General features: G+C 41.5%; 1 protein-coding gene across 1 annotated transcript in view; it reads left to right on the plus strand.

The window, feature by feature from the left end:
* LOC109923655 overlaps nt 1–10,871 on the plus strand; it is a 64,248-nt gene extending 53,377 nt beyond the window's left edge. The window contains exons 11-12 of the mRNA XM_048599247.1: nt 6,916–7,113; nt 9,786–10,871. Of these exons, the coding sequence (XP_048455204.1) occupies nt 6,916–7,113; nt 9,786–10,456 (869 nt within the window). The 3' untranslated portion in view covers nt 10,457–10,871. The remainder of the gene's footprint in view (nt 1–6,915; nt 7,114–9,785) is intronic.
* The last annotated feature ends 921 nt before the right edge of the window (nt 10,872–11,792 follow it).

Raw genomic sequence — 11,792 nt, forward strand, 5'->3', positions numbered from 1 at the left:
TTCTGTATCTATTTTTCCTAATACAACTGATAACAAAAGTATCCTGATCTTAAAAACATTCTGTGCCTGTAAAAATGATTGTAAAGCTGTCAAATTGTCATCAAAGCCCAGCTGATTTGCATCCTTTAAAGAATCCAACTTCCTGTACTGAGACAGTTAGCCTTATATTTCTGAGTCAGAATGGTGACTGGCTTGGACAGGAATTTGCAGATGGTGGTGTTCACATATATCTGCTGACCTTGTCCTTCTAGAAGAAAGTGATTATCAGTTTGGAAGGTGCTGTTTGAGGATCTTTGGTGAATTTCTGCAGTGCATCTTGCAGATGGTACACACTGCTGCTACTGACTGTTGGCAGTGGAGGGAGTGGATGCTTGTAGGTGTGGTGCTAATCAAGCAGGCTACTTTGACCTGGATGTTGTTGGAGTTACCCCCTGTCCAGACAAGTGGGAGGTTTCCATCTCACTCCTGACTTGAACCTTGTAGACAATGGATAGGCTTTGGGGAGTCAGAAGGTGAGTTGCTTGCTGCTTCCTAGCCTCGACCTGCTCTTGTACCCATTGTGTCTATGTGGCAAGTCCAGTTGAGTTTCTGACTATTGATAACCCCAAGGATGTTGTTAGTGAGGGATTCAGTAATGGTAACACCATTGAATGTCAAGGTGCAGTGGTTAGATTGTCTCTTATTGGAGATGCTCATAGCCTGGTTTTTATAAGGTGTGAATGTTACTTGCCACTTGTTAGCCCAAGCCTGGATATTGTCCAGAACTTGTTGCTTTAAAAATGGACTGAGGAGTCACGATTGGTACTCAACATTGTGCAATCACCAGCAAATATCCCCACTTCTAACCTTATGATAGAGGGAAGGTCATTGATGAAGCAGCTGACGATGGTTGGGCCTGGGACATTGCCCTGAGGAACTCCTGCAGAGATATCCTGGAGTTGAGATGATTGACCTCCAACAACCATAACCATTTTCCTATGTGCCAGATATGACTTCAACAGGCAGAGAGTTTGGCCCCTATTACCCATTGATTTCAGTTTTGCTAGGGCTCCTTGATGCCACACTCGATCGAATGCAGCCTTGTTATCAAGGGCTGTCACTCTCACCTCACCTCTGGAATTCAGTTCTTTTGGCCATTTGAACCAAGGCTGTAATGAGGTCAGGAGCTGACTGGCCCTGGTGGAACTCAAACTGGGCATCGCTGAGCAGGTTATTGCTGAGCAGGTGCTGCTTGTTGATGACCCCTTCCATCACTTAACTGATGATTGTGAGAAAATTGTTGGGATGGTAATTGGTCAGGTTGGATTTGTCCTGCTTTTTGTGTATAGGACATACCTGGGCAATTTTCTGCAGCGTTGGGTAGATGCCAATGTTGTAACAGATGAGTCAAACAACTGTATGACTTTGACAGATTTACAGAATAACATCAATCAACCAACATGCAGGACTTTTCTATCACTGGCCCATCAATTACTCATTTCATTGAAGCAGACAGGATTAATAGAATATCTGATAGATATGTTAAAAATTACAAAGTATTTTGATCAACTGAAGCGGAGAAAATCTATTTCTTCTGACTGGTAAGTTGATAGTTAGACGACATATATTTAAGATCAGCACCAAAAGAATGTAGTTCAATGTGCTAATGTTCTCAACTGGTGGAAAACCAATGGTGATTCAGTAAGGGAGACCTGACTGAGTTAAATGCCCCTTAGGTTCTTATATGCCACAGGAGGTCTTTCCTGGGCTTTAGGGCAGTGGCAGCAATGGCCCCCACATGTCCCACTGTGTCCTCAGCCCCACCAAACCACCAGCCATTGAGTTGCTGGCAGCTCACCGTTGTAATCATGGGGAAGAATTGGTTGGATACTGCAGGAAAGAGATTGTGTTCTAGGTGCAGAATACAGTAAGGGGTTTGGGTGCAAAAGTAGGAGGTAGATCTCTGCAAGACCCCATAAGATGTAGGGGCAGAAGTAGACCATTCAGCCCATCAATTCTGTTCTACTTTTCATGATAATCCTCAACTCCACTTTCCTGCCTTTTCTCCATAACTCTCGATTCCCTTACTGTTTGGAAAGCTCTATCTCAACCTACAACAACAGGCACTAGCTTCACCCTATCCTGATACTGTGGCCGCTCAACCCCCTGCCACCGCAGAAATAATGGTGTAAACAAAATTCATCTTAACTTTTAGAGGAAACTAGAGGATGATGGATAAAGGCAGCTGAGAAAGAGAGCTTCAAAATAGAGAAATTTGGATTTTATAAAGCAGCAAAATTCCCAAGTGGAATCTTCCCAGCCCTGAATTGTGTGGGCTATGGTGAGAAATTTGTGAGAATCATGTAAAAAGTCAGAATTGAAAGCAATGAGTCACATTTTCCCACTGGGTTCTGAATGCTGACGAGAGATTCTTACTAGTGAGAGGTGAGAGGCATGTTAATGGGGATTGTCTCTTGTTCTTACCTAATCTCACTTCACTAATTTTGCTATCTGCTGGATAGGAATGATTTGCTGGGAGTTCCTAAGACTCCAGCTCACTATTTGCTCCTTCAGACCTCTGTCTTCGACAGTGGACTCCAAACTCTCGGGCATGTCCCATGTACAACAGCTGTATACACATCCACAAACACTGGCATCTGGCTCATGCCAACCTCTCTGCTCCAACATGGCACATCTCCAATGCACTTACAGTACACTTCTGCTCCTTGGGGCATTGCTTGGAACATACTAGCCCCTCTCATTGCAATGCTGCTGCAAGGACACTTTGCACACAGGGGCAGGCTCTTGGCTAATGGATTAGAACAGGCTGCATCTCAGGGCTGCTTAGGCTACTTGTTTGCTCTCTCAGTGATCATTCACTTAGCATCTACTTGGAGTTCAGGGAATTTCTGTATTTGGTTGCATTTAAATGCATTTCCCCATTAGCCAGAGCTTAAACGTTCATAGCACTGTTCTACTGCCTTGCAGGCTTGCTCGCAGCCATCAGTCACAGAGTCATACAGCACTGAAACAGATCTTTCCGTCCAACTAGCCCATGCCGAAATTAATCCCAAACTAAACTAGTCCCACCTGTCTGCTCCTGGGCCATATCCCTGCAAACCTTTCCTATTCATGTATCTGTCCAAATGTCTTTTAAATGTTGTAATTGTACCTGCATTCACCACTTCCTCAGAGAAGTTCATTCCACACGCGAACCATCCTCTATGTAAAAAATTTGCCTCATGTCTTTTTTAAATCTCACTCCCCTCACCTTAAACATGTGCCCCCTAGTCTTGAAACTCCCATCCCAGGAAAAAGACAACTACCATTAACTCTATCTATACACCTCATTATTTTATAAACTTCTATCAGGTTGCCTCTCAACCTACTATGCTGCAGTGATAAAAGTCCCAGCCTATCCAGCCTTTCCATATAACTCAAACCTCCCATACCCAGCAACATCCCAGTAAATTTCTTCTAACCTCTCTCCAACTTGATAATATCCTTCCTATAACTGGGCAACCAGAATTGGACACAGTATTCCAGAAGAGGCCTCACCAACGTCCTGTACAACCTCAACATGACTTTCCAACTCCTGTCCTCAAGGGACTGAGCAATGAAGGCAGGCTTGCCAAATGCCTTTTTAACCATCCTTTCTGTATGTAACACAAACTTCAAAGAATGATGTACCTGCACCCCTAGGGTCCCTCTGTTTTACAACACTACCCAAGGCCCTATCATTAATTGTATAAGCCCTACCCTTTGTTTGTTCGACAAAAATGCAACATCTCGCATTTATCCAGATTAAACTCCATTTGCCATTTTTCAGCCCATTGACCCATTTAATCAAGATCCCTTTGTAATCTTCAAAAAAACCTTTTTCACTGTCTACTATGCCACCAATTTTGGTGTCATCCGCAAACTTACTATCAGTGCTTTCTGTATTCTCATCCAAGTCATTTATGTGAATGACAAACAAAAGAGGACCCAGAACCGATCCCTGTGGAACATCACTGGTCACAGGCCAAAAAGCAACCTTTCTGAAGAAGGGTCCCGACCCGAAACGTCAACTTTCCTGCTCCTCTGTTGCTGCCTGGCCTACCCTGTTCGTCCAGCTCCACACTGTGTTATCTCATCTTCCACCATTATTCTCTGTCTCCTGCTGTTAAGTCAATTATGAATCCAAGTGGCAAGCTCACTCTTAATCTCATGTGAACTAACTTTACAAATTAGTCTACCATGCGGAACCTTGTCAAAGGCTTTAATAAAATACAAATAAGCAATATCTACTGCTCTGCCATCATCAACCTTTTTGGTAACTTCCTCAAAAAGCTCAATCAAGTTTGTGAGACATGATCTTCCTTGCACAAAACCATGCTGACTATCCCTATTCAATTTTTGCCTCTCTAAATGTCCATAAATCCTATCCTTTATGATCACCTCCAAGAATTTACCTACAACCGAAGTCATACTCACAGGTGTATTGTTCCCCATTTGCACCTTACAACCATTCTTAAACAAAGGTACAACATTAGCCACCCTCCAGTCATCCACCCTTGCCCTTACTTATAGATGATGCAAATATTTCTACAAGGGGCCTCACAATTTCCTCCCTTACTTCCCAAAATATTCTGGGCTACATTAGATCAGGTCCTGGAGATTTATCCACCTTTTATGTTCTTTAAGACCTCCCAAACTTCCTCTTCTGTAATGTGAACTGTTTTAAAACAACAAAGTTTATTTCCCTATGTTCTCTAGACTCCATTTCTTTTTCCATAGTAAAAATTGACACGAAATATTCACTTAGTATCTCTCCCATCTCCTGGGGTTCAACACAAAAACGATGTCCGTGATCTTTAAGAGGCAGTACCCTCTCTCTGGTCACCCTCTTGCTCTTAATGTATTTGTAGAATCTCTTTGGAATATCCTTAACCTTATCTGCCAAAGCTTCTCATATCCCCTCTGCCTTTCTGATTTCTTTCTTAAGCATGTCCCTACACTCGTGATATTGATTAAGGGATTCAATTGAACCAAGTTGTCCATATCTAAAATAAGATTCTCTTTTATTCTTGACTAGAACTTCAATATCCTTTTTCATCCTTTGTTCCTTAATCTTACCAGCCTTACTCTACACTCTAACAGGAACATAATGCATCTGAACTCTCGTCATCACACTCTTGAACGCCTCCCACTTGTCAGACCTTCTTTTACCTGCGAACAGTTTACTCCTATCAACTTTTGAAAGTTCTTGTCTCATACCATTAAAATTTGCCTTACTTCAATTAAAAACTTTAACTTTTATGGAAGGCTTATCCTTTTCCACAACCACTTTGAAACAAATAGAATTATGATCGCTAGACCCAACAGTGTTCTCCCATTTTTCAAAGGGGGGTAAATCTTGTTGTACTATGTGCCAGATGTTTATAAAGCAAACATATTGCATCTGCCATAAGCACGTGTCCATATCTCAAAGTCTAAAGGTATTAGCCTTCAGTGAAGCCCAGGAAGATGCCAGTCAGTTAGGGGGCCTTGGCATAGTAGTGAAGGGAAGCCTCTGATATCGGTCCAGAAGCTATGCTATGGCCAGGTCAACCACTTGAAGCATGGACTGTTTTCTCCTGAAATGAGAGAAAGGGAGCGATTGAGTGAGGCAAAAATGGCTGTTACTGCTGTTACCTGCTTGTGCAGGAATGGGAAAAGTGTCCCAAGTGAGTGAGTCAGCAGTGCAGAGGCCATGCAGGGTTAGGGGTGTGGGGAGATTGGGTAGGTGAGAGTGGATGAGGTCTTGACTGCAATAGTGAGAGTGATGAAGCATGAATCTTGTTGGAAGATAGGTGCAGTAGCAGCGATAGGGTGAGTGTAAAATAGCACAGAAAAGATAGTGGCACTCACACTAGCAAATAGAAAACATTGCTGACCTTTTTCCTACACAGCTGGTCATTTTTCAAGATGGCCGAGAATGCACTGAGCCAGATGGCAACTTCATTCAAGACTGGCAGCGTCTGGTGTCATGGCCAGTCCTAGCTCCATATTAATTATGGCAAAAATGACTAGGTTAGAGGCCAGAGTTCCTGCACCAAGTAATTCACTTCCTGGCTGCCAAAGTCTGTCCAACAACACTGAAGAAGCTTGACATCGTCCGGGACAAAATAGCCTGCTTGATTGGCTTCACATCTACAAGCATCCACTAACCTCCACCACCGACGCTCAGTAGCAGCAATGTGTACTATTTACAAGATGCACTGCAGAAATCCTCTGAGGCTCCTTGGACAGCACCTACCAAACCCATGATCAATTCCAACTGAAAGGAAAAGAGTAGCAGATTTTATTTTTATTCATTGATGGGATGAGGGTATCGCTGGCTAGGCAGCATTTATTGCCTAGAGGGCAGTTACGAGTCGACCATATTGCTGTGGGTCTGGAGTCACATGTAGTCCAGACCAGGAAAGGATGGCAGTTTCCTTCCCTAAAGGACATTAGTGGACCAGGTGGGTTTTTCCAACAATCGACAATAAATTCACGGTCATCATTAGATTCTTAATTCCAGATACTTATTGAATTCAAATTCCATGAGAATATCACCACCGGCAAATCCCCTCCAAGCCCCTCAACATCCTGATTTAGGAATATATTGCTATATCTCCAGTGTCACCAATTGCATCCCCATCAACCAGGGATGGGCAGTAAATCCTGACCCAGCCAGTGAAGCCAACATCCCATAAATGGATTAAGAAAAGGCAATGGCCCACCTCTGGAGGGAAGAAAGGAAGAAAAGTTACGGTAATAATTGAAAATTAAAGTGTAATTGAAACAATTGATAGAAAAGCATCAGATAAGGATGTTAATAGATTTTCTTTAACCTTACAGCTTGTTCTATTGTTGAACTTCCTGATTGCAATCCATTTAACCAGACAAATCTGCTTCCTTTTTGTACAGGTGAAGCAAAACTGAATCCTCAAGATATTGCCAATGCACTTCTGGATGCAATAAGTGATTACGTGGTGGACTTTGCTCAACCTTCGCTGTCTTTGATAAGGATTATTTTGTTCAGTCCATTGGTGCTGGATTCATTTCGCCAATGTATAGAGAAGCGTTTCAAACATTCCTACTGTTCGAAACTTGATCATCCTCCAGGTGCTTGCCATAATCTTGAATCTAGTTGAGTGATTGCACATGTTTTGCACTGCTGGTATCAGCAATGAGTTCAAATAAACTCCATCCTCACTGGAGTAGTGATGTTACACTAAAATGTAGGTGTTGTAAATGATTTGAGTCATTGTGGATACTCATGAAGGCAGATAAAATCTGTGCAACTGTCAAGCCTTGAAGGTATTTAAATGTCCAACCCCTTATGAAATAAGAAAACTGGTTGCCTGCAAGAATGGGACGTTAAAAAATTGTTTTAGCAGTTATGATAGCTGTACATTCATGTCCTTCTAAGGACTGTCATTATATCTTACTTAATGCTTGGCTGCTATACACAATCTAGCATTATCTCACTAGGGGGTTACGAATTCACAGTTTAATTGACAGCTCATAGAGGTCATTTAAAGATTAGCTGTCTTTGAAGTGCATTTGCGAATGCAGCTTTTTTTTATATGAGGAGTTGAGAACTTGAGGCCATTTAAATATGTTGAATGGGATTTCATGAGTGGGATTTTTTTTCATATAGTGAAGGTTCTAATAGATATTTGGAATTTTGTTTTCTTTAATTACAACATGGGGGAATAGTGGGCAAGTTAACACAGAATTAATTGGCAAAGAATGGTGGGTGGGTTTACATGGGTTGGCATGATTTGACATTAAGTTGGCACAGGGGAAATGAGGGACCATGGGGGTGGAAAGGGGGTTGGTGTTGGTATCAATTTTGCATGTGCTATAAAGCACCAGTGGGGATGTGTGGAGGAATTGTGTTGGGATGTATGGGATGTGGGAGGGTGAGAGGTTGTGGCAGGGCCAGAGGATTCATGTTTACCAAAAAGACTAGGATGAAATGAGGCAGTCCTTTTCAAAAGGCAATCTTGGCATTCTGCAGTCTCTGTGACTACCTCTAACGTGTGCCCAGGTGTGGCAGACAGGCTACCATCTCAAAACGATGATCCCACTACTCAGTGAGTTTCTCCCAGGGCAGTCTCAGCAAGCTGGGAGTATTTTCCCCACTCCCTCCACCAGACTGGAGAGCAAAGTTCCAGGCCTGTATTTTTGAATGATATGAGTGAGAAGCAACAGATGGGTGAGAAATAGGAAACAGTGAGGAGAAAACACCAAAGGAACAGGAGGCAGGAAGAGAAGCTTTTGCAAGTGATTCTGTGAGAGCAGCTGAATCGATTAGAGCGGAAGCAGCTGGATGGCAATGGAGAAATTGAATTAAACATTCAATTTATTTTTAAAAGAAGCTTGTTCACATGATGCGGGCATCGCTGGCTATGCCAGTATTTATTGCCCATCCCTAACTGCCCAATTGCTGTGGGCCTGGAGTCACATGTAGGATGGACCAAGAAGGACAGCAGATTTTCTTCATGACAGGGCATTAATGAGCCAGATGTACTGTTAACAATTGGCAGGGGTTCCATGCTGGTCAGTAAGCTAGCTCTTATTCCAGACTATTGAATAGTCACTATCTACCATGGTGGGATTTGAACCATATTTCCCAACCATTAGCCTGGACTCTTGATCTGTTAGCATTACCACTATGTCACAGCCTTCCCTGAAGAGCTAATGTAATCATTGGCCCTTGTTTTCTGTAAGTTGCATCCAATGAGAGTGGGATGAAGCCATGAAATGTCTTCTATGCAAGAATCTACCAGGCATTACCTGAAAATTCGGGACTTGAATCTAGTCAAAGAATATTTTTCTTATTGATTTGAAGGGTACACCATGATGTTAGAGATCTGTAGTTACTCTGGTGCACAAATCTATTTATATTTTGATGCTGTTAGTCAAATTCACACCTCATGAATCGAACAGATGCTGTAGTGATTACTTCTGCAGACATTGTAAGCTTTCTACTTTTGCTGGTTCTAGACCCCCCTTGTAACTTCATATGTATTGCAGGTAAGTTAGGATTGCTTTCTGGGGACATACTCAATTAACCTTCATAGAGCCACGATTCGGCTTATTTACTGTGGCGTTCCCTGACCCTAAAAACCTACTTGTTAACACCAGGAAGGGATCAAAAAGTGACTTGGAAAAAAAAAGTAGAGTTAAATTTAAAGTGAAAAACATCAGGCAAGGAAGAAGAAAGGGGAGACAAAGAGTGGGCAGAATTAAAATGTACAAAGTTCTTTATTTTCAGCAAAAGTCAGATAGTTTATTTTTATAATTTAATCTTAATGTTCTAAGAATTAGTGACTTCTGACTTTTGAGAAGCTGAGATATCAAATCATAGTTTCTATTTATTAAACACTAGTTTACTTTCTGTGCATTACATCTAGTCAATGAATTTCAACAGTAGCTCTTTCATTCATTCACCATTACATTGGCAAAAGAGCCATTGAGATTACAGAAAGCTGATGTAATTGATATTTTGCCATTTTCCCCAGGTTTCTGCAAGTCATTTGTCCAGATTTTGGTAGATAACAGGTAGTATCAAGATGGAAATTAAGCCTTCCTGGGAGGCTAGTTTAAGTGGGAGAAGAAGGCAATGGATAACTGGCCCATATTGTAAAAGTCCAACGTTCTGACCGCATTCTTATATTTACAGAATGAATTCCTTTCTCTACAGTGGAAAATATTATTAGGAAGTGTGCTCATGGAACTTATTAGGTATGTATTATCTTGTGTAAGACAAATCTTATCTTTTTCAGCACAAACAGTTCTTCCATTGAAACCTATTGATGCAGTTCGACCTATTTATCCAGTCATTCTGGGGGCAACAAAGAATTTCACTGCCACAGTTGAGATATATGGTGTGACGAAGAATAACATCACTGAGGTTCAGAAGGATGTTGAAGATTTCATCAAAGGCAACTGCAGCAGCCAAAAAATATCCAACACAGTTGCAGGTTGTTTCTCAGATGACGAGAGGCAACGAATCACAGATCTCTGCGAAAAGTATCAACTGAAAGTTGAAATTCGGGAAAAGGAAATAATAATAGAGGGATATAATGTGGATGTTCTGGAATCCATTGTAGAAGTGAACTCTATGCTCCATTTTGTCAAGGAAAGAGAGACTAGAAAGCAGGAAGAGATTCAGCTGAAGAAAACTGTCCAGTGGGAAATTATGACTGATGAAACAGCGCAGCCTTATGATCAATGTTTAAACTACGAAATTGAGAGAGCTTACTTGGATAAAAAGAAAACCATAGTTTGCATGAAAAATGGGAAAAAGTGCACAATTGATTTTGGTTTGATGCAAGAAAAGGATTCAGAAGGAAATGTAGTGGATATTAAGAGAAGAGTCCTTCAAGGAGGTATGTCAAAAACAAATAGTTATCTTTTTGGAAGTTGCAGCACACATCATGGTGAATCCTCATAAATTACTTTAGATTACTCACTGATTTTCCCTCAGACTATATTTCAAAAAATGGCGTGTTTCTCCTTTTGAGTAAGCCTAAAGTTAGAATCCCTGGATGTGGTAACTGCCCTACTGGAAGTTTGATGGGGCCATCACACTGCTCTATCCAAATTCTGAGGCCAGGATTAGTTAAAGAGAGTGTCATTTGTGTTTCAGCTCTGATGGCTATCAAGTGATCCCAAAAAGAAAGTAAAGGCATGTTGAACTTCAGTTGATGACCAAATCAGATATGGTGATAATGTTGATGAACTTGCTGACACACTGCAAGTTCTTCTAATTAAAGGATAATTAGTTGGAGATTGTAGTGAAACTACATTCTATCTTGAGTAGAGAGAAGGATCAAAATAACAGACAATGGTTGGGATTGGGAGTGAGTAGAGAGGGAGGAATTGATTATAATGTCACCTGATAAATACTGGTGTATGGCGGGGGTTGTTTAGCTGAACAGTGGTTCAGAAGGAGTATGGGTGATCATGGCAAAAGATTTTGGACAGTAGCCTTTCACCTGAGCTACAAGCAGTGCTGTAAAACTGACTGAACTGCAGGAACTGGCAGCTCCTAATTCCTTCCCTCTACTGGGTTTTCTAATCCTGAAGAGCCCAAGGAATTTTTAATCAACCCTGTCAGCCAAGTTATGGCACATGTCTGGGGCAAGTGAGGCTTGAACCTGATCCTTTGTCCCAGAGGTAGGGATACTACCTCTGCACTACAAGGTGAGGGAATCAAATCACAGCCATTTAATTAGGAACAAAATTCAGGCCTACCAAGCCTGTCCCACTATTCAATTAGATCATGATTGATCTTTTACCTTAATGCCATATTCCCTTACCATCTCTATATCCCTTAACATCAGTAGTCTCCAAAAACCTATCAATTTCTTACTTGAACATTTTCAATGATAAAGTTTCCAAGAGAATGCCAAAGATTCACCATCATCTGAGTGAAGAAATCCCTCTTGATCTAAGTGCCTATCCTTTATCCTAGGTTATCTGTCCTGGTTCTGGTCCTCATCAACCAGGGGAAACATCTTACATCCCTCCATTGTGTCATCCTTACAGGAATATTCAACAAGGTTACCTCTTATTCTTTGAAATTCTGGGGGGAGAAAGGCCAATCTCTCTTCATAAGACGATTATCCTCACAAACCTGTCATCCCACAGATTAATTTGGTGAATTCCCGTTGAACTCCCTCTATAGCAAGTGTATCCTTCCTAATGTAAGGAGACCAAAGTTGTACATAATACTCCAGGTAGAGTCACACCAATGTTCTATACAACTACAGCAAGAAATTTTTACT

The sequence above is a fragment of the Rhincodon typus genome, chromosome 7, assembly GCF_021869965.1.
Source record: "Rhincodon typus isolate 14 chromosome 7, sRhiTyp1.1, whole genome shotgun sequence".
In the NCBI taxonomy this organism is placed as follows: Eukaryota; Metazoa; Chordata; class Chondrichthyes; order Orectolobiformes; family Rhincodontidae; genus Rhincodon; species Rhincodon typus.